The sequence below is a fragment of the Camelina sativa genome, chromosome 20, assembly GCF_000633955.1.
Source record: "Camelina sativa cultivar DH55 chromosome 20, Cs, whole genome shotgun sequence".
In the NCBI taxonomy this organism is placed as follows: domain Eukaryota; kingdom Viridiplantae; phylum Streptophyta; class Magnoliopsida; order Brassicales; family Brassicaceae; genus Camelina; species Camelina sativa.
The window spans coordinates 2,890,568-2,911,859 of NC_025704.1; the positions used below are offsets into that span (position 1 = coordinate 2,890,568).

General features: G+C 37.2%; 8 protein-coding genes across 8 annotated transcripts in view; 3 read left to right on the forward strand and 5 right to left on the reverse strand.

Annotated features, from left to right (window-relative positions):
- The window catches only part of LOC104768905, a 3,082-nt gene extending 1,931 nt beyond the window's left edge, over positions 1 to 1,151 (reverse strand). Inside the window, exons 1-2 of the mRNA XM_010492999.2 lie at positions 842 to 1,151; positions 464 to 601 (exon numbers count right to left, since the gene is read on the reverse strand). Coding sequence (XP_010491301.1) covers positions 464 to 601; positions 842 to 1,012 — 309 coding nt within the window. The 5' untranslated portion in view covers positions 1,013 to 1,151. The remainder of the gene's footprint in view (positions 1 to 463; positions 602 to 841) is intronic.
- On the reverse strand, positions 2,030 to 4,381 carry LOC104772147 (aspartyl protease AED3). Its single transcript, XM_010496792.2, has 3 exons — positions 3,826 to 4,381; positions 2,810 to 3,290; positions 2,030 to 2,662 (listed from the first exon to the last, which is right to left on the reverse strand). Exons 1-3 carry the CDS (start codon positions 4,348 to 4,350, stop codon positions 2,301 to 2,303), a joined length of 1,368 nt encoding a protein of 455 aa, XP_010495094.2. The 5' UTR covers positions 4,351 to 4,381; the 3' UTR covers positions 2,030 to 2,300.
- Positions 7,506 to 8,214, forward strand: LOC104768906 (putative RING-H2 finger protein ATL69). Its single transcript, XM_010493000.2, has one exon. It carries the CDS (start codon positions 7,598 to 7,600, stop codon positions 8,078 to 8,080), a length of 483 nt encoding a protein of 160 aa, XP_010491302.1. The 5' UTR covers positions 7,506 to 7,597; the 3' UTR covers positions 8,081 to 8,214.
- Positions 8,967 to 10,793, reverse strand: LOC104772148 (WAT1-related protein At5g07050-like). Its single transcript, XM_010496793.1, has 7 exons — positions 10,585 to 10,793; positions 10,416 to 10,478; positions 10,202 to 10,318; positions 9,847 to 10,095; positions 9,542 to 9,698; positions 9,306 to 9,457; positions 8,967 to 9,210 (listed from the first exon to the last, which is right to left on the reverse strand). The coding sequence occupies exons 1-7, from the start codon at positions 10,791 to 10,793 to the stop codon at positions 8,967 to 8,969; spliced, it is 1,191 nt and encodes a 396-aa protein (XP_010495095.1).
- LOC104768908 (zinc finger CCCH domain-containing protein 4-like) lies at positions 12,157 to 13,950 on the forward strand. The gene is made up of 4 exons (XM_010493001.2): positions 12,157 to 12,262; positions 12,491 to 12,760; positions 12,886 to 13,109; positions 13,229 to 13,950. Exons 1-4 carry the CDS (start codon positions 12,167 to 12,169, stop codon positions 13,809 to 13,811), a joined length of 1,173 nt encoding a protein of 390 aa, XP_010491303.1. The 5' UTR covers positions 12,157 to 12,166; the 3' UTR covers positions 13,812 to 13,950.
- Positions 14,041 to 16,379, reverse strand: LOC104768909 (dr1-associated corepressor homolog). Its single transcript, XM_010493002.2, has 6 exons — positions 16,086 to 16,379; positions 15,538 to 15,610; positions 15,341 to 15,434; positions 14,941 to 15,081; positions 14,787 to 14,844; positions 14,041 to 14,696 (listed from the first exon to the last, which is right to left on the reverse strand). Exons 1-6 carry the CDS (start codon positions 16,116 to 16,118, stop codon positions 14,205 to 14,207), a joined length of 891 nt encoding a protein of 296 aa, XP_010491304.1. The 5' UTR covers positions 16,119 to 16,379; the 3' UTR covers positions 14,041 to 14,204.
- LOC104768910 (CBL-interacting serine/threonine-protein kinase 2-like) lies at positions 17,212 to 19,238 on the reverse strand. The gene is made up of 2 exons (XM_010493003.2): positions 19,120 to 19,238; positions 17,212 to 18,907 (listed from the first exon to the last, which is right to left on the reverse strand). Exon 2 carries the CDS (start codon positions 18,898 to 18,900, stop codon positions 17,536 to 17,538), a length of 1,365 nt encoding a protein of 454 aa, XP_010491305.1. The 5' UTR covers positions 18,901 to 18,907; positions 19,120 to 19,238; the 3' UTR covers positions 17,212 to 17,535.
- Positions 20,953 to 21,292, forward strand: part of LOC104768911 (spermidine sinapoyl-CoA acyltransferase-like) — a 2,566-nt gene continuing 2,226 nt past the window's right edge. Inside the window, exon 1 of the mRNA XM_010493005.2 lies at positions 20,953 to 21,140. The gene's annotated coding sequence lies outside the window, so the exon portion shown is untranslated. The remainder of the gene's footprint in view (positions 21,141 to 21,292) is intronic.

Sequence of the window (21,292 nt, forward strand, 5' to 3'; positions counted from 1 at the left end):
TAATATATATCAAAGGAGACCAAATATAACACCAAACTGATAAGATCAAGAAGCATAATAGTATTCTTTATTATCCTTAATTCAGCAATTGCAGTGAAGAACCTAAGATCAAACTCAAATAAAGAGCCAAACGTATCTTGCAAATTTGAGATTTCCAAAAGGCTCACAAAACAAGCTAACTGGTCAAAAGAACCCTAAATTTCTTCTTGTTGTTATGCATCCACTACATTCTAATGCCTATTACATAAACATCACAACCCTTTCCTCAGAAAAGTTTGAAAATTTATTCTCTCAACTGAAAACCTATATGGCTATACGCCTATACCCATCCAAATCTATCAGTTTTAGATGAATCTTACTGTTTCCCTCCCCTACATGTACTAAAAGTCTAAAACTTACTAGGAAATACAGATAACCTAAAACAGTGGGGATAGATAGATGGGAGAATGAAAGATGTACCAACCTCGATAGAGTAAACATTAGTCTGACCAGCAGTATCTTTCTCAACATAGCCAGTCCAACCACGCGGCTTCCGAGGTGGGAATGTTCCCACCACTTTAGTCTTCTCCCCAGCTAACCATTCCATACTCACAGTTCCAACCTGTTTGTGTGTTTCAGCACACCAAACCCCATCAATAACATCACTTCAATTGTCAAAAAAATCCCCACTTTTGTAATCACTTCAATTCATAAACACCAAAGGTTTCACTAAGTAACCAATCTTGGAGACTTCAATTCTAAAATCTTATAAGTAAAGTCAGACTCTTTGTATGAACCCAACAGTAAAGAATCAAATACAGATTCAAAGCTTCTTGTTAAAAGAGAAGGGATTGAGAATTACCTCTTTTTCGGGAGCACATTCTTCGGCATTACAATCAGCATCATCAGAAGAAGAAGCTCTGACGACGGAAACGAAAAGTTTCCGTCCACCGGACTTTGGATTGAGGAATCTGACAAGAGGTTTGGGCGATGCAACGACGTAGCCGTTTGGGGATAGCAAAACGTTCGACATGGTTGATCAGGTTTCGAGGATAGATAGAGGAGATTCTTACGTTTGTTTGTTCTTCTATCTTCTCAGAAACAGAGAAGAGATAAAGAGAGAGAGAGGAAGAAGATGTGTGTTTTGTGTGGTGGGCTTTTTCACTAGCCTTACTACTACGCGTGTAACTCCCCAAACCCACAAATTGCCAACTCCAAATTACCAAATGTTTATATTAAACCGAACCGAACCGAACCAAACCAACTAAAATTCATCAAAATGTTAAATCCATTATATATTTAATTATTTATACATAACACATACCAACCAAATATATGTTATGTTATATCAATTATTTAGTTTTCATTTTACTATATTATATTTATCCAAGTCCACACCAAACTAACAATTTCAGATTAAACCAGTATAAAATCTGGTTTTTTCATAGATATTTTCACAGAAAATAAAATGTTAATTTTTTCTTATTTATTTATGTGTCTAGACATTTTTTGCATCTATTTTCTTTTCTTTTTTTTCTTATTCCATTTATAGTTCATTTAAATTTCCGCTAAATTCAGTTTACCATAGTTTAATCATTACAGCTAGACCTTGTGGGATAGTGCTTACTGCTTAGCCACTATCCCATTGTATTGTATCATGAGCATGTGGGGTTCAGATTACACTTTCCCGTTGCGGGATAAAGGAAATGTTTACAAATTAAAACAAATATCCCCATAATGGAGTGAACCAAAGAGTGTGGCACTTTTGTTTTATTGTTTAGGTGGTGGTTAGGTGACCGATATGACACTCAAGTTTTAACCAAGTTTATGTGTGTTGTAAGTTTGTAACAAAAAAAATAATTTCGTAATTCGTATACATATTACAAAGCCACACACTCTTAAGCTTTAAAGTGGGATTCTTTCGCCGCGCGCTATCTCTGAGAGGCCTAATCTCTATTGATGCACATTGATCATCAATAACCACAGCAATACAAATATAAGTAAACTATAGAATATAGACAACATCATATGACAAAAAAAAGAAGGAATATGTAAGGACCAAATATGTAGTTTCATTATTTTGATATCTTGATTAGTTAAGACCCAAATCTCTAGAAAATTCAAGAACAATTAAAAAACCATAAAAATGACTAGATAGCATAGCACAAATGCTATAGACAGCACAAATGCTACACACCACCGCCCTCTAAGACTGGTGAAGCAAACAACAAGAGAAAGGACAAAAATGAAACACACAAATAACACAAACAAACAAGTCTCTGCATAAATATGAGTAGGCTCTTATTGTCTCATTCATCTTTCTAAGAGCATCGTTCACGTGCCAAACCGAGCCGTCCATTGGGAACGTCGATGAGGACACGGTAGTTCTGCTGCTGCATGCTCGCGATGACATTGACGACAGAGTTTACGTTTTCCGGCGCTGCGGCTATGGCGAGACACGACCTGCTCCCGGCGGTGCTGTGTAGCATCAGGTTATCAGCCGGCAACGTCATGTTCACTCCCTTGAACATGAATGTTATCGTCGGCACCGTCACTTTCTCTGTGTAGCACGTGTCGAAACCTCCGAGTGACGTCACGACGGCGGTATGTGGCTTCACGCGCTTCCTGAACTCGTTCCTCACTGCCTCGTATACCGGTTTAGCCAGCCGCGTGTACACAGTCCCTACACATCAAATTAAATTACTTTACTAATAGTAGTAGATAACCAATTAAACCGACCAAACCAAAACACAAATAAAACACATTAGCTGAACTAAACCGAAGCCAATAACCAAATATTTAATCAAACCGGAGAAGAGTAGTTAAATACCGGAGTCAAAGATGGTTCCAGCGCCGGTTGAAGGATTGAAAGCAATAGCTGCCGGAGGTAAATCGACGACTTTCCGACCGACGCGGATGGCTACGAGGTTGACGTAATACAGAGAAGACCTTCTAGGGTTTTTAAGAAGTGGAGTGTACTTCACGCGCAGGGGCTGGGAGGTAGGACCGAGTCTGAGCGAACCGGAGAAGGCCAGAGACCTGAAACTTGGCAAACAGTAAGAGAAAGTGGACTTGTAAATGGACTGAGCCTGTGACATGAGTGAGAGTGGGCCTCTACCCAAGCCCAACAAGCCTTGTGGCGGTGGGATGGTGCTTCCACCGGCGACTTTGTTGACGCATCCGAATGTAAAGGCTTTGATCGGGTCGGAGGCGAGGCGGATCGTGTCCTGGGAGAGGTTAGCCGCAATGGAGGAGCTTCCGTAAGTGAGGTTGAACGAGCACGCGCGTCCTCCGCACGTGGGGTTCGGAACCTGCAAACAAGTGTTCACGTGAATGTTAATGACTTAGTGCAGTGCAAGTGTAGTGTGACCATCGTGTCGGTCGAGTTTTGAGTGGTTCTGTAATAACCCGTGAACGTTATTTTGGAATGTGGGTGGGGTTGTCAATTATAACCACGTGGGACCTACTCTCTGTAAAAACTTTTTTGAATTTTTTTACGTAATAAAATAGAGACTGTTCTTTTTACATTCATATATTGATTAACTAAAGTCTAGATCTGCTACTGTGTTCATTTGAGGACAGCAATAATATTCTCATGCTCACAATGTTTAAGATGAAACAAATCGCAGGTTACTAATATTAAAATTTAACTACAATAATATACTATGTGCCATATTCATGAGCTAGATACTTTTTCTATTCTTTTTAATATGAACTGTTCATTAATAATGTTATAATGTAAGTGTGAGAATATAATTGATTAATCAAAAAAACATTCCAAAAACATATTTATTATATGTGTAGGCGTAGGTGTGTTATCAGTTATTATTGTAGTACAAATTATACCTGTTTACACTGAGGAGCGCTGCAGCTTACGTTCTTGAAGGAGGTGGACTTGGCGGGAGAAAAGGCGGTGTTAGAAGGACAACCAACGCAGCCTGAGCAAGGAATCCAAGCCACGTCACTGCTCGTGTCCATGGCTAGGAGCAATGACTGAGCAGGAGTTCCTATCAAAGCCTTGACAATGTATGTGGTGCTCTGCAACATTTGACGCCCTGAGGCGATGGGGACGACAGATCTCTTGGCGACGAGGTTGCCCAAGTACTGGAGACGGGCCTGGTCTTGAGCCAGCGTCTTCAGCACACGCGCTTCCCATGAGAGTGGGGATGATGATTTGAAAGGGGAGCAAGGGCTGTCTATGTGGAAGATTCTTAGGGTGGAGCCTTGGTCTTGAGTCTTGGTCAGGTCACAGTTTGGGTGGTTTAACCCAAGTGCTAATGGGACGATGAAAAGAAGTTGGAGGAAAAAAACAAGACTAGACATAATATTATGTGCTTTTGTGTTGGATGGGATATTAAATGGGGTTGGCATGAGAGGGTATATATAGTGGTATGAGCTAGAAAATGACCAACCACATAAAATCAAAAGTTTATTAAACTATATTAATTATATGATACTCCCTCTGTTTCATATTAAGTGTCATTTTTGAGTTTCTCACACATATTAAGAAAATCATTAAATTTTTTATTTTACCCCTTACTAATATATTAATCAATTTTTCTATTGGTGTATACATTAAATTAGTAGGAATAAAATTGGAAAATTTACCAAACATCTACATTGGAAATATAAAGTGACACTTATTTTGTCACTTATTTTGTAACAAAATAATCAGTCTAAAATGACACTTAATATAAAACAGAGGGAGTACAAATCAAGGATTATTTCCGGTTTATTAGGTTTTAAATTCGAATCAGGCGGGATAACAAATGTTAAGTTAAAACGCTTAGTATTTAAGCATATACCTTAAACATTATCCTTAACCTAATTGTATGATCCGTTTTTTAAAAATAGCTAGCTTTTGCAGTATACAACAATCACAGGTTTGGAACAATCAATTTCAACCGTACATCTAGCTAGCCCTTCAAGAGTTTGTTTCGTCTCTTCCTTTCTTCAGTCCTGCCTTCGAGAGTTGGACCTTCAACAACGTTACACTGTACATGAGATAAAAGCAAGTTGCAGAGTTCTAAAGTTTTGTTTATTTATTTAGTTGCTACCTTTCTAAACTCTGTAAATTTTGACTTATGTGATCTTAGAGTGATTTATGGGGGAGTGTATAGTGTATTCCCAGTGTCTCTTTAGAGGGAAAAAATCTAAGATATTGATCGGAGATCTTTTCCATAATTTATTTAATTATCTCTTAACCAAACCGTATTTTCGAAGAGAATATTCTCTCAATTCAAGCCGAGATATTATCTCAGTTTATATACATATTTAGTTTTCTGAATAGAAAAAAGTGAGTTATGCAATCAAATATCCAAAAATCACTTTAGAAAGAGTGACTTTGATTTTTTTTTTTTGGTGTGAAGAAAGAGTGACTGTAATTGTCAATCACTATAACCACTTCAGAACCATCTAAAATAGAGAATTGTTGCTTTTGTTTCTTGCAGCAGCTCCAATAATGCAGACCGGTAAAAACTTGGGTGCTAGCTGGTTTAGTTATTTACTCCTTATTTTGTAAGCATGCCATTATTAATTACTCTTTTCTTTTTGTTTGTAAAAACTGGTGTCGGCCAATAATGTATTTTTTTCGTCTGTTTCTTTACTCTTCCGATAGTGCAGAAGTTACTTTTCTTGAGATTTCCACTACTTCTGTGGGGTATTAGCTATTGATGGGCAGCGTATAATAAGGAAAAATATACTTGTCTCCCACATGATATATCAAATAGAACATGGTTAGTGTATTTTGTGATGAACTTTTGACAAAATAGAACATGGTTAGTGTATTTTATGATTATTCTTTTTAAAAAGTATTTAACTATTCAACAAAATGTGTTTATACAAAGATTGGGCTGATCACAAAGGGCCCAAAATCGTATTTGATACGGTTATTCGATTGCCACTCCGTTCACTTCATAACTCACGCTCCTTCAATATAGAATCTATAGAACACGTACGCACATATATATATATGAACAAGTTGACAAGGTAAAATTAATATAAGGCCTGAATGATAATGTGACTCGACGTGCAATACCAATTTGATTGTATGAGATATTAGATTCAGAAGTGGTACTACTGGATATATGTAGAAACTGGTGTTTCTCATAATGAATTTGTTTTAGGAGAGAAACAAATTCAGTAACATTCTCTTAAAGAGCTTGGATCAAAGTAGACAAGAAAAGGAGAAATGAAATCTCTTGAAAAACAAGTTAGGTTTTGCTCAAGAACAAAGAGGAATTAGGGTTTTTGTATTAAGAATTGGATGATATTACAATGAGAGGATTGTCCTCTATTTATAGGTATTCGAAGATCTACTGAATATACTCAATATATTGAATATATTGAGTTTCCTAACTACAGGCGAACTAATAAGGAAAGTCTTTCCTTATTTGCTAGGTCAGCCGCAGGGCGAGTTGAAGTGCCGATTCGTCACCTCGTCCATGGGCTTTTCAGTGTCATTGGCCCTTCAAGGATGAAGTCCAAACCTAGGCCGAGTTCCCGGTTTAGATAGCCGGTTCTTTAACGGGTCTAGATCGATATGTTGGGGGTGCCAATTCCCGCACCAAGAATATAACATTATGACTGACATATAACTAGATTTGTGATTTCGCCTATTTAGATCTTTTCACCGACAAAATAAATAAATAACTAGATTTGTGAGCTATACAACTACTTCATATTCTTGAATGAAATAACCGTTTGGAAGTAATTTGAAAGAAAAAAAACGAGCTTAAAATGTGATTATGAAATATCTTGAAATGCGATTCACATTTTTTCCTCAAAAAAGAAGAAGAAAATAAGTGATTATGTGAAATCCCACGAAAAAAAAAAATGATTCCACAATTTCTTAACGAGGCCACAGTTTTTCACAAAAACATGAATCATTAACCTTTTTGTAAAAAGCCTTGTTCCCTTTTCTAAAAGGGGTAATGGATGAATCAATTAAGGTGAAGGACCGGGTCCGGAAGACAAAGTATAGAGGTAAGAAATGATTTCGCTTATCTAGATCTTTCGTAATGGGTTTGCTTTTGGCCCTTGACAAAATAGTTTATTTGGTGCCTAGATGAAGGCGAAGAAGAAACATTTCAGTTGACATTTACGTCTAAAGCTTTATATTTTGCAACTGAAGCGGTCAATGAAACTCTTGCAGTTGATAAGTTTTTTTACGATTGAACTAGTGATCGTCGCTTGGAATTTGTACACACACCAAAAAGATATGTACATCCATGTATATTTAATAAAAATGGTTGTACAAATTGATGTTATAGTTAAACACTAACTTCAAGGACTACTACTACTAGTAGTTTATTTTGTCGGTTTCCGCGCTAAAATATTAAAACCTTCTTAAATCACTAAAAATAATCAGAGTCAATGGTCCATTATAATTAATACAAGAAGATGGAAAGATTTTGAAAGAGAATTACATAATTTCATAACCAATCTATAATATAAATGTGTGAGAAAAATTAATTGTTGTGCAGGACGCCAGGACCATTTAATTGCTTTCCCGCGGACTACGTCAAACTTGTCCCCTTCTACTACTAACCGATCTCTTCTTCTTATTTCCACATTTTGATCTAGTCTCTCTCTAGCTCTCACTCTCTTTACTCTCCATATGTCTCCGATAAGTCCTCCGGCCAGTGGGGTTGGGTTAGGCTATGGCATCGCCATTGCCGTAAGCATCTTGGTTCTCATTTCCTTTATAATGCTGGCTTCATACATCTGCATAAGGTCAAAATCTACAGGAAGAGATGAAGCTACGACGAGTGACGGAGTTCTTGAATGGCCGTCGCCCGCGGCTGTGGTGAAACTCGGTCTAGACCGGCCAGTGATAGAGTCATATCCAAGGATAGTGTTGGGAGATAGCCGGAGATTACCGAGGCCCAACAACGGCCCATGTTCGATATGTTTATGTGATTACGAGGCTAGGGAACCGGTTCGGTGTATACCGGAATGCAACCACTGCTTCCACACTGATTGTGTTGATGAGTGGCTCCGGACTAGTGCTACGTGTCCTCTTTGTAGGAACTCACCAGCTCCGTCTAGGCTAGCTACTCCATTGTCCGATTTGGTCCCACTTGCCTTTCAAATCAGGTGAAGGGTTGGTTAATAATCACCTTTTTTTTTGTCTAGCTCCCTTTATCACTTCATGTTTTGAGATTTGATGAAATTAATTTAAAATTTGTTGTTATACTTAAAAGTTAAAATTGAATTTGAAAGCTCAATAACATTCGTAAATTTTTCTAACGCTATTATGAAAAAACTTTGGATTAGTTTTATTTTTATTTTGTTGCATGAGTCTGCGATTGTGACTCATGATCAGCCTTTGGATATACTTTAATGTTTAGCTAGCTCACTCAACTTTTATCATCAGTACTTCATACTTCATAGGAAATCACAGATCTTTGTACAGATTTCTGTGCTTTGATTTTGGGATCTCCACTTTAATTTTGGGAAAAAGGTTTTCTTTTTTTTTTTGCTCTTTTTCATTCTACGTAAGTGAAATATAACACAATATACAAGTAATTTATTTTGTAACATATTCAAATAAAAAAAAACGGAAGAGAAATTGAATAATTATAGTATTTATTAATTTTTTTCATTTTTATGACGTTAAATTTACTTTGCACATGCTTCGAAAAATAGTTCTAAAAGTGGATTACTCTGTTCTGTTCCTTGCATTGGATGCTCTCGAAGGGGACGAAGCGGTCCAGATAATAAGTATATGTCATTTACGAGCAGTAAATCGATTGATATGTGGTGAAAATCCTTAATCCTCAATATGGTTGAAAGCTAGCCTTCGTATTATTTTTAAAAAGAAGGCGTACGTACATTAAGCTGGAGCTCTAACTCTTTACGGTTTCACATCCCTCTCACATAGTATATATATAGGTCAAAATTAAAAGATAAAGATACTGATTCGACTTAAATAGACAGTCTTTAGTTTTATTTTTCTCCTCGTAACATACATAGTAGTGCAATCTTCATGGCGCTTGAATAGTCTTCTTCAAAGGTGTTTCCGATAGTGGTACACTGATCACAATCGTAGAGAGCATAGAGTTATCACCTTCCGAGATTTTGATTTCAGTTCCATTAGCTTCCACATCCTCATTTACTTTACTGTTCGGGTCAGTCTTGGTGGGTTCACAAATAGTCACTTGATTCTCCTTTTGCTTTCCCCATAAGACCGCATACAATCCAATTACAATCAGTACTGCACCAATCACCCTGCTTGCCGCAAACAATCGATAATCCTTAAGTGAGATATTCATCATAAGTTCATAACTATGCATGGAGAAAAATAGGCAGAAGTGGAAATTTACCCTCCAAGGAAGATATTTTCTGCCAAGACAAAAGAACCCATGACAGCAACAATAACCATCATTAAAGGACTAAAAGCTGTAGCAAACACAGGTCCTCTTTTCTTCATCACTATCCCTTGCACATAGTATGAGATACTTGATGCCACAATCCCCTTTTTATTTATCAATCTATTAGAATTAGTATATTAAAAATATGATCGTATATGAAAGTATTAGAGAGAAGCTAGTAGTAGTACAGAGTAAGCGGCGGCAAGAAGGTTCATGTCCCAACCAATTCTCCAAGCAGAAGGGTTGTGTTCCATCACAAACGTCACTGCAACTGCTTGTATTGTCCCGATGAAGCATATTAGTGTTGTTAGAGATAGTTGATGCTTCGCGTACGTCTTTAGTATTCTTGCCTAGTCACATAAACCAAACCGAATTAGAAAAAGAGCGAATATATATAATAGTAAAATTGTTCTTTTGACGTAAACATAAAAAAGCAATACTAAAGAGAATCTCGAGTTTTTACTCAATTTTTCTCTTCATGTGCGTACATAACTGTAGAACGAAGAGGGAGGCCCATGCGAGTGTTGCTAAGATGAGGAGGATGGATCCTTTGAGAAAATCCTTATCACTTGAGCTCTTAGACGACGCCGTCTCATTGTCTTGAAGGTGCATATACTTGGTCCAAAACAGCTCAACGATAGGTCCCTTGTAAAGTGTCATCACCATCGCTCCGCCCACTGTTACCACCGTTCCACCTATTTTCGCTTGACACCACAGTTTCTTCACGTCCAACATCTCCATCCTATTATCACAATTAGTACGTAGTGTTTTTTTTTTTAGTTAAATTATTACCGTTATAAACCACAAGTTACGCTTACAAATATATATTTGTGAATTTATTTACGTACCGGAATAAAACGGCTAAGATAAAGGTCATGGCTGGAAGCATGTTACTCATGGCGCACGAGAACGTGGGCGACGTATATTTCAACCCCATGTAGTAGAAGTTTTGATCGATCACTGGCCTGTAAAATTTGTTTATCGTATAAAATGTTAACTCTCTTTCTTTATTTTTCCAAAGACAGCGCGTAATTAAATAGAGAAATTGAATATTTAACAAACCCGAGAAGGCCTAGTATAAATAGTTGCATGAAAATGGAGTACGTTATTTTCGGCTGAGATTTCCTGTAGATATAAAAATTTGGAGTTAGAAACCATTTTACAAATGATCTTTTATTGGTGAATATATAGAAATAAGAGAATGTCATGATGAAAAGAAAGTGGATATAACCTCTCGAAGAAGAAAGCAAAGGGTGCGATAACGGCGGTGGCGATTGCATGGCGGTAGACGACAAGGACGTAATGGCTCATACCGGTGTTGAGGGATATTTTGGTGATTATGTTCATTCCGGCGTACCCAAACTGGAGAGATATCATGGCGAAGTAGGGTTTAGAGCTTGTGAGAAAGCTCTCACAGCTACTAAGCTCTTCCATCGACATGATGTTTTTAATGTTGTGTGTTTGAGTGAAAAACTGTGGTAGTGGTCTTATGTATTTATAGTAAAACGCAACGCAGTAACGACATATAGTTTTCTATTTCTTAAAATTATTCTATGTTTCTTGGTTGACATCACTATCTCACCTCCTCTGTAGTCATTGGGACTCACATATACAGGCCGAATCCCCTTAAAATCATAGATAACCAATTGGGATACTATATAAACTTCCATTAGGCAAAATTTGAAATTATGAAACGAATCTATCAATATATCAATCCGTCCTCGTGATCAATAGCTAATATACCAAAAGATGAGTTACGAGGGATGGTATAATTGATCGCTAATTAATGTAGGTATTAAATTTATTTTTTCCCTTTCTAATCTTCCAAGTAGTACGTATATGATTTGAGGGACACAAACTTGTTACATCAGTTCGAACAATATCATCAAATTTCGACCTATACAACTCAACGTTGAAGGTTCTAGCCAATAATCAAAAACGCACTTTTTGATTTTAGTAGCTAAAAAGATGCCTAGAGTGTGATAATGCACTTTTGCATGATTCGAGAAGAAACAGAGATGTTGTTTATTGGGGGGAAAAAACGGGGGAAAAGAAATGGTAGGGCAGGGAACACGTGGAAGGTAATGGGAAGGTTTAAGAGGAACATGTAAGGAATCATTGTAGTGAGTCTTGAGGTAAGCAAATAAATGACATAGAAGGCATTAAGGTGACATGCATGAAAGTTAAATCTTCGAACTTAGACCATTTGAGTAATATAAAATCATCCAAAAGCTAAGTTACCCCTTCACGAAAGTAAATAACTCTTTATAATCAAACGGCTAGAATCACATCTTACAGGAAATTGAGACACGATGATTCAATTTTGAGTGAGTAAGGAGAGGATGAGTAGAAACGGTTTCGTGTCCTCACAAATTTGGAGTGTCAAATGATACTTACAAAAAAAAAAATGCAAGGAAAAGAAGAGCAGGAGCCAAAAGATACATTTTTTCTTCTTCTACATAATTAGACTAACTACTCTATTCCAATCCTACATCAGGTTTCCTACTAATACCAACTTGGCAAGCAAGGAAAGAAATGACAATCTTGCGAGTTTGCGACATTTTACCCTAGGCTTGCCATATAAATAAGAACGACAATCTGTATGGGCCGACTAAAAACCCTTTTCGTGCAAATAAGAACGGGCCAGTTTCCAATATTTTGGGCCCAGACTAATGTGTTGTTGTTGTTGAGATACCGCCACAAATAAAAAAGTCGAAACCGACTCTGCCCTAAAAGTACGCCACAAGCTACAATTAGGGCAATCCAAGGTAAACTATCGATCAATCATCGAGTAAATCAGAAGGAGAAAGAGAATGGCTCACAGAGATCATGGAGCCGATGGATGGGAACGCTCCGATTTCCCAATCATCTGCGAATCATGCCTCGGTGACAATCCGTACGTGCGAATGGTGATTTCTCTCGGCTTTCAATGGCTCTCATAAATCTTTCCTTTCGAATCTCATCTCTTATGTTGCTCGTTGATGATTTCTGTGTATATTGGAGTAGTTCACTAAGTAATCTATAGCTTTAGGGTTTCGGTAGTTATCAAATTCCTTGGCACTGTGGTTTTTATTCTCATAGCTTTAGGGTTTGTATTTTGTATTTTGTGTTTCCTGATCGATGTGTTTGTTATGCAGACCCGAGTGAATTATAATAAGGAATGCAAGATATGTACACGCCCTTTCACGGTTTTTAAGTGGCAGCCTGGCCGGAATGCTAGATTCAAAAAGACTGAAATCTGTCAGACTTGCTGCAAGCTGAAAAATGTATGCCAAGTCTGTCTTCTGGATCTCGATTATGGTCTTCCAGTTCAGGTCAGAGACACCGCACTCAACATCACTACTCATGACTCTATCCCTAAGAGCGATGTCAACAGAGTGTACTTTGCTGAGGATCATGACCAAAAGGTATGAACCATGTTTTCATTAATTATTCTTTTTCTTTTTTGTTGTGAATGGTTGATGGTGACTAAGTCTAGTTTCCTCACGGTAGCTTATCCAAGTTATTTTGATTCTCTCTTTCTCTTACGTAGACTAGAGCTGGGCTGGATTATGAATCTTCATTCGGGAAGATGCCACCTAATGATACTATTTCAAAGCTCCAAAGAACAACACCATACTATAAAAGGAACCGACCACAGGTTTGTAGTTTCTACACCATTGGTGAGTGTAACAGAGGTGCCGAATGTGCATTCCGGCATGAGATGCCCGAAACAGGAGAGCTATCCCATCAAAACATCAAAGATCGTTATTATGGGTAAGCTATTTTCTTCTATATTGCTGTATGTAACTATGTATTAGTACCTCTGCATTTTTTACTCACGCCAAACAGAGTTGTTGGTTTTGAATTGTGTTTCTCTTCATTCTTTTTTACAGTGTTAACGATCCAGTCGCAATGAAGTTACTTGGAAAAGCTGGTGATATGGGCCCTTTGGAACCACCAGAGGATGAAAGCATCAGAACGCTTTACGTCGGTGGACTTAACTCGATAACCCTCGAGCAGGACATCCGGGACCGATTCTACGCTTACGGAGAAGTGGAATCTGTCAGAATCTTGCCCAAGAAAGCCTGTGCGTTTGTCACATACACAACCCGAGAAGGAGCAGAGAAGGCCATTCAAGAGCTCTGCAACAGGCTAGTTGTCAACGGTCAGAGGCTAAAACTCACATGGGCAAGACCACCTCAGGTCCCTAAACCTGATCAAGGTGGTTCCAACCAACAGCAACAGGGCAGTGTGGCTCATTGTGGTTTACTACCTCGAGCAGTTCTATCTCAGCAGCAGGATCATACCCCACCGATGCAGCAGTTCTATACGCACGCACCAGGACCTTATTACCCATCCATGGACCCGCAGAGAATGGGTGCCCACATTTCAACCCAAGAGGGGTCGTTGCCTTACCAGCTCCAGTATCCTCCTAACCATCATCATCCAGGTCCTGTGCACCAATATGCCAGCTAAGAAAGAACATTACTTTATAAAGTTCATATAAAACAGATACAAGGGGGATAATTGTTTCTTTCATCATAGATATTCTGGCAAGCTAGAAAACTCCAGAATGATTCAATTAGCCAAACTTATTATAGAATTCCTCCCCTTCATCTCAACCATGATTTCCTTCTCACACACTCATGTTCATTTTGGACTGAGTAACAGTAGTTATTCAAGTAAGAGTCTTGAAGTTTTAAGATACTGTATAGCCAAAATAATAACACTATTAATTAAACTCTACAAAAGATACATTTTTATTCTACATAAACAGAGACTGTTAATGATACTACTCTATTTCAATCCTATATCATGTTTCCTACTAAAACCAACTTCGATAACACTAACGAGGCTGTGGTCTCATTATCAGCTTTCCTCCTCGTCATAATCTTCTTCGTCTTCGTCTAACCTCTTACTCATATTAGCAAGCTGCACTGGATCGATATTGCCCATATTCGGGATGGACCAACACGGATATTCCTCTATTTTCATTTCCCTCGAGGCTGTGATTACTTGCGGCTTCATCTCGACGTCGAGAGATTGTGTGTTCAGATCAAAACCCCGACCCAACCCTGAGTTTGTGTCGTTGTTACCTTCTTTGGGACATTGCGGCTCTTCCTTTGTCTGGTAAGACCGCTCATCCACATCCTTCTTCTCAGTGTCATGTTGTTGTAGTGGTGCATGCATCTTGATTTCCTCTTGAGTATGTTGTGGTGGTGCTACCAATATGGATGCATCTATCTCCATCTCGCGATGATGAAGAAGCTCTCGTTCCGATGTTTTTGCACTTCGTCCACGTCCCCTTCCACGCCCTCTGCCACTACCTCTTCCACTGGTTCCCGCATGTCCCATCTCGTGCTGCAGTGTTCACAATATATGAAGCATCACATCAAGACACAATTCATAAACCAAAAAAGAAAGACAATAGTGAGAAGAAGAATCGCTCACCACTTTGGTTTTCTTCAAGTCCTCGTCACTATCATTTAATTCATCACCCGGCGGCTTCCTGACCAATCAATTAGTAAATTAAATCAGCTTGAAACAGAGTCTTCACAAAATAAACCAAGAATATGGAACTACGAACAGTTAACAAAGATCAAACCTTCTCTTGGAGATACTGCGATCATCCATGGCTACATCAACATGGCCTTGACTGTGACCATGCCCATGGCCATAATCAGGAACTTTGCTGACAACTTCCCTTAGAAAATCAAACACATTGTATCTTTCGACACAGTTTTTCCTGTGGAAACAACAAATCAATGAATTGGGATGTGGAATTATGAAAAGTAAGTGCTGAACACAATGAAGGCTAGAGAAAAATGTAATGGAATAAAGTTCTGTAACAAACTAATAACATCGTATACTGCTTAGTGACAACGGGTAAGTTAAACCTATAGCATCTGAAAAATCGAGTAGTTTAGAATCGGTTTTAGGGGGTGGCAGCTAATGAGCAGCGTGCAGTGAGATGCTACAAAGAAATGTTTGGGAGGTCAACTTACAGGTGAAGTGAGCTGACGGTCTTGGCTCCACGGTGAAGAGTAATTTCATAAGTCTGATCACAAAGGTCTTGTAAGAATAATTCCAAAGCTTTTGCTGTAAAAAGTAAGTAGATGAAAAGTGAATGAAAATTATTAAACAAGTCCACTATAGAGTAGGTAATAATAGGAGGTAATGTGTGATTCTGTTTCTGACTCACAAACTAAGACAGGAACCGCCAAGGCAATCTTGCCAACATCCTCGTCAGCTTGCATTATTTTCTTTATACGAGCCTGAAAATTCGCAGAGATAACAGGGGAAGAGAGGGTAAGTATCTCCGAGGCACGAAGCATAATTAAAAAGTTGGTAACTTTCAAAAGAAACACTACGCAAATGGTATTTGTGCAGAAACAAGAACACACTACAGAGCATAAAATCAATCAAAAGCTACTGGAAACGAAATAATTGATTCGAGCGGGTTGCAACCATAAAAACAAAACTCCTCTGTATTCAACAGATGACCTTGATGATGATGCATGCCACTAAAATAGACAAAAATCCCAAAACACTAACTGGGTCACATATCAAAGACATCGAAACAGAGATAAACATACAAACTCAACATCAAAAATACGATTTTTCTTTTTAAGGTCATCAAAACCGTAGAAATTTTTTGAAACTTTGGAACAACCAAATCGATTCAATAAAGCAGAAGGACATGAGACTAAAAAAAACCCAAAAAGAAAGAAGAAAAAGGAAAAAACTTACAGCAGGGAAACGAGTGTCGAGCTTCTTCCTCATGATATGTTTGTTGAATCCCAGAGAAACGCTTCGAAAGAGAAGAAGGTATACAAAAGTCCTTCAAGATTCGAAATTAAAGAAGGCAAAGCCAATTCTTTACTACTATTTAACAAAGGAATAATTTTTTTTGTTTGTTTGTATGAAAAGGAGTTGGTGGTGGCTGGCCACAACATCCACAACAACAACAAAAACCAGATCTAACGACGATTTCTTCCTCCTCTGTTACTCTCGAATTGTTCGTCCGTACCACATCCCCCCACGATTAATAATAAAAAATTTTAGATAAAATATTAATAAGACATAATAATAATACTTAAAAGACGAAATTACCCCTCCTTAATGCTTCAAGCTTTAAAAAAAAAAAAAAAAAACAACTCCGGCTTTTGATTCTTCTTTTTTGTTCTTCTTTGATCTGCTTTTGAGTTTTTTCCAAGTAAGTTAAACGACAGTAAATCGAGGTTCTGCCTTTTTTTTGTCTGAACAAGGAATGAATAAACGCCTTGTCATAGAGACGATACGGTCTCTGTTTTCAAAGGTGAAAAGATAAGAAAACAAAAAAAAGAACCTTTGGAAACAGAGACCGTATCATCTCTATGACGAGTATGTCAATTGCCAAAACACACACACATTGTTGTTGTTTCATTAGCCAAAGTGTGAACCTCATCACCATTTCCCTTGACCCTTTGCACACTATGGCTAATGTTTCTATAGATGATTATAGACTTAGTTCCTATAGATGACTATATATCAGAAGCAAAGAAGAGTTCAATGGATTCACGTTTTTATATGCAAGCTAGCTTAGGAAATACCAAAAGCCATTTTTAAAAAATTTATTATTGGGAAATCAACGTCTCCACTTAGGAAAACGAAACATCAATTACTCAAGTCAAAATCAAATAGTATATCGCATCGTTTTTATCTTTCTCAATCAGTTTTTAATGTCTCATTTATTTTTATTTGTGATTCATTCCCTCCCTCCCCCACATTTAGCATGACGCCATCGCCGCTCATGTAAATAAATACGCCGGACGACTAAACCGTAAATATTGTTAGAGTTGGTCGGTAATACAAAAATCCTTGTTGCTACTGTATCTCGATCAAATCTTTAGTCATTCATATACGGTATTACTCAAAGAACACAATACAAGTTCAAAACTTCACGCGAGAGCTCAAAGGTATAAAAATAGCTCGTAATTGTTACAACAATCAACTATCTACAACTTTTTTGTAAACTATATCTGTAAAAAAGAATCTCAAAGTTGTGTATGTTTTCCTTTCCTCTGCTTTTGTTTGTCACAGTTCTCTCATCCTTGATGCTGCTTCTCTTTCAGCTTAAGCCACGAGAGAGTTTCTCGTCTTCTTTGTGTTCTTCCTACCATTCATGTGCTTGCTTCTGTTTTTTCAATGCAGTTTCGCACTACAATGGTTCTTCTTGCTCTTCTTGTTCAACCTGCGGTAACTGCTCTTCTTTCTTCTCCTTCTCTCCTTGCCAAACCCAAACAATATCTGCCAGAGCAGGCCTAAGATCCTCCTCCACTAGCTTCTGATACTCTATTGTATCCCCATTACATTTCTTCACTTCAACCAAGTGAAACGTAGGCGTCACTTGGAATATCTCTGCATCCATCGTCAAAACTCCTTTCCTTCCTTCCTTTAACCGTTCCAATTTAAACAACCCTGCGTCTTGCTTTCTTATCTTCAGCTTCAAGCACTTGGCAACATCCTCTAGCTTAGAAATAATCTCTGAAGCAGGTTTCCGAGATGCAAATCTTGATTCTCTCTTGTCAAACAAGTCCCCGAAAAGTCCTCCCAAATCAAACCCCATAGACAAGGCGATAATATCAAAAGCGTTCAAGTTAGCAAGCTGAGGCGGCTCGTGACTTTCTCCGTTTTCACTTGGACCTGCAGCTTCCACTGGATTATTAGCAGCAGCTTCTCTGACTTGTTTCTCCATCTTTCTTTGCTTCAACTGCAAACCTTTTCTAAACCAAGAACTCTCCTTGATTTTAGCAATAGTGATTCTAGTCTCATGGTGAGGATCCAACATCTTACACAACAGTCTCTTTACTTCAGGAGCAAACCATGTGGGACACTTGAAGTCAGCTTTACCAATCTTCCTATACATCTCCATGAGATTAGAGTCATGAAAAGGAAGATAACCAGCCAAAAGCACAAACAAGACAACACCACAAGACCATATATCAGCTTTCGTACCATCATAACCCTTTCGGTTAATAACCTCAGGTGCAACATAAGCAGGTGTACCACAAGTTGTATGCAAAAGACCATCTTGACGCTTACAATCAGCAAGCGCACTTAAACCAAAATCAGAAACCTTGAGATTGTCATTATCATCCAACAAGAGATTCTCTGGTTTAATGTCACGGTGATAAACACCACGGCTATGGCAAAAATCAACAGCGCTGATAAGCTGGTAAAAATACTTCCAAGCAACGTCTTCTTTAAGTTTGCCTTTTGCAACTTTGTTGAAAAGCTCACCGCCTTTACAATACTCGATAACAAAGTAAATCCTAGATTTGGTTGCCATAACTTCGTATAACTCAACGACGTTAGGGTGTTTAGCAATCCTCATGACAGAGATCTCTCGCTTGATCTGCTCGCTTAGCCCGACTCTCATAACTTTGTCTTTATCAATCATCTTGATAGCTACACCGTCGTTTGTATGATTGCTTCTTCCGTAATACACTTTGGCAAAAGTACCTTGACCCAGTAACCTCCCAACCTCGTATCTACTAGTTAATACACTTGGTTTGTTCTCCATCCTAATCCTAATGTAGCAACAAAGAAAGATTACTTTTTTGAATGTTAAAACAAAAAAAAATCACTTTTTTGATTGATCCTTACACTAGTTCCGGATTAAACTGGATTTGCAAAACCACAAAGCACAACAATTGTATCAAGACTCAGACTTTATTAACCACCCTTACCTAGATCAGTATCGAAAGAGAGAAAGGGAAGAAGAATGAATATTTAATATTACCTTTCTCTATATGAGATGAAGCCGAGTTGAGAGAGACGAATTCGAAAGAAGAGGAGAGGAACAAGTTTGGATCTCTCTCTGTCTCTGCTTTGACCAGTGGACTCAGTTCTGTTCTGCTCCTCTCTGTTTATCAATTTTTTTCTTCTTTTTATTTATATTTTTGAGATTCTTATTTTATTTTGTTAATTAATTAAAAAAAAATCTAATATAAGATTTATTTATTTATTATTTAATTTAATAATTGCGTGGAAGGTGAAATAGACAGAGGGCATATGTTGCCCGTGGGATTGTCCACCTAATGCGCTATTATGCACCGTTGCGATCGTTTTGCTTTTATTTTATTTTCCCTTTTTGGTGATTTTATTTGATTTTAAAACGCTAATAAAGCCTCCTACTTTAAAAAAAAAAAAAAAAAAAAATTCGTCGTAGATAAAGCCTTTTTGTTTTTGTTTTTGTTTTTTTTTGTGCCGACGATAAAACCTCCTATTTAATAAATAAAGCAGTTGTTTGTCAAAAAGAAATCTAGGCTTGTCTTGGATTGAGTCTCAAATCACAATTATGAATTATTTTTGTATATTGCTTCGGAAGATTCAAAATATGATTGTAGCAATTTTTTAACTATTTTTTAGTTTGTTTGACTATGCTAGTTTAAAAAAAAAAAAATATTCATCATAATTAATATTTATAAACCATATATTATTCAAAAATTAAAATTTTTAAACTACTTTCTAATAGCATTTTATGTAATTAATTACATACTGTAAATTTTTCATTATTAAAAAAAAAAGTTTTTTCTATTATGTATTAGATTTTTAAATAAGTTGTAATGAACTATTTTCTTAAGTTGACAAAACAAATAAAGAGAACTATTTTCTTAAAGATTTATGAGGATAATTATTTCAAAGTAACATACAAAACAAATCTTGAAAATTTTATTTCTAATTAAGGATCACTTTTTCTACCGCATCATAGAGTTCAGTTTGTTTCATAACTTTTTCACTACAATTCAAACTTCATTTTATACAAAGATCTGCAAAATTCTTAAAAATGTAAATGAAATTTATAACAATATACCTCGACCGAAATAAGAGTTGAGAATGGTACATTAAGTGTGGATGGGCCAAATTAGAATCAAAGAGAACTAAGTCTTTGAGGGATGCTATATATTTATTACTGTTGTGGATGCATTGTTTGGCGTCATAAGTTCATCATCATAGAAAGTTATATAACAAGGTGATCGAAGAGGTCACTAGGATGCTTTGCGCAGGTTGAAATTCATAAAGAAAGATAACCCAAATGATTACTACAAACACTATTGCATATGGAGAAGACGAGCTGTTCTACATTAAATGGTACAACACATCATTTGAATTATCGTGTCCTGACCACTAACTGATGATCATTCTCTTGAGTCTCTCTCTATATGTATGCATATTTGACCATGTCATCGTACGTGGCTCCTCATGACTGAATTAGCCATTTATTTACTAAACTTGTCTTTATTTTACGGTTTCAAACTTTTTTTGATGTCGATGTTCTTCAAAATAGAAACATAATTCTTTATAAGATAATGTAAATTAAATAAATCCACTAGGAAATATTTAGATAGAACAAATGATGATCAGTACTGATGAATACGTGAGGACAAGGCTACCACCACCACAAACCAAAAAACGCGTTTTCTTCATTCTTCTCTCTCCCCCGCACATCAACGTATCCATTGATGCATTTGACTTACCACGTTACTCCAATTTTATATGTATATCTCCAGTTATTGTTGGACTCATTCTTTTACTTCCTACATTTTTCTTCAATATAAAAAGTGTTGAAAGGGATTAGGATAAACCTAGCATTTTCTATGTATATAAGAATAAGACTTGACTTTGCAGTTTCCATTTCCTATCTTCAAAGTCATATCTTACCAAACTCACATCTCTAGCTATTATATCCACTATATTTTCTTACAAATTGTGTGTATATATATTTTACACACAAATAGTGCATGTGATAAAGAAATCGAGATGGGAAGCCAAGGCATGAGTTCATCGAGTCCCTTCGTCGTGAATAGATCGCAAGTGGTTATAGTGAAACCCTCAAAGGCAACACCTGAAGTCTCTCTTTCTCTCTCGACATTTGACAACGATCCTTACCTCGAAACCCTCGCCAAAACCAT

What these genes read in the sequence shown, in the direction of transcription:
- LOC104772148 (XM_010496793.1), bottom strand. Translation starts at nt 10,793, where the DNA reads ATGTCGATGGAAGAGCTTAGTAGCTGTGAGAGCTTTCTCACAAGCTCT. An exon ending in ATCTTAGCCGTTTTATTCCG is followed by an intron (nt 10,096 to 10,201) that starts GTACGTAAATAA and finishes TTGTGATAATAG; the next exon opens with GATGGAGATGTTGGACGTGA. An exon ending in GAAAATATCTTCCTTGGAGG is followed by an intron (nt 9,211 to 9,305) that starts GTAAATTTCCAC and finishes TGCGGCAAGCAG; the next exon opens with GGTGATTGGTGCAGTACTGA.
- LOC104772147 (XM_010496792.2), bottom strand. Translation starts at nt 4,350, where the DNA reads ATGCCAACCCCATTTAATATCCCATCCAACACAAAAGCACATAATATT. An exon ending in GCGCTCCTCAGTGTAAACAG is followed by an intron (nt 3,291 to 3,825) that starts GTATAATTTGTA and finishes ACTTGTTTGCAG; the next exon opens with GTTCCGAACCCCACGTGCGG. An exon ending in TGGAACCATCTTTGACTCCG is followed by an intron (nt 2,663 to 2,809) that starts GTATTTAACTAC and finishes TTTGATGTGTAG; the next exon opens with GGACTGTGTACACGCGGCTG.
- LOC104768908 (XM_010493001.2), top strand. Translation starts at nt 12,167, where the DNA reads ATGGCTCACAGAGATCATGGAGCCGATGGATGGGAACGCTCCGATTTC. An exon ending in CTGAGGATCATGACCAAAAG is followed by an intron (nt 12,761 to 12,885) that starts GTATGAACCATG and finishes TCTCTTACGTAG; the next exon opens with ACTAGAGCTGGGCTGGATTA. An exon ending in ATCAAAGATCGTTATTATGG is followed by an intron (nt 13,110 to 13,228) that starts GTAAGCTATTTT and finishes TCTTTTTTACAG; the next exon opens with TGTTAACGATCCAGTCGCAA.
- LOC104768906 (XM_010493000.2), top strand. Translation starts at nt 7,598, where the DNA reads ATGTCTCCGATAAGTCCTCCGGCCAGTGGGGTTGGGTTAGGCTATGGC.
- LOC104768909 (XM_010493002.2), bottom strand. Translation starts at nt 16,118, where the DNA reads ATGAGGAAGAAGCTCGACACTCGTTTCCCTGCT. An exon ending in TCGACACTCGTTTCCCTGCT is followed by an intron (nt 15,611 to 16,085) that starts GTAAGTTTTTTC and finishes GCGAATTTTCAG; the next exon opens with GCTCGTATAAAGAAAATAAT. An exon ending in CGCAGTATCTCCAAGAGAAG is followed by an intron (nt 14,845 to 14,940) that starts GTTTGATCTTTG and finishes TTGATTGGTCAG; the next exon opens with GAAGCCGCCGGGTGATGAAT.
- LOC104768910 (XM_010493003.2), bottom strand. Translation starts at nt 18,900, where the DNA reads ATGGAGAACAAACCAAGTGTATTAACTAGTAGATACGAGGTTGGGAGG.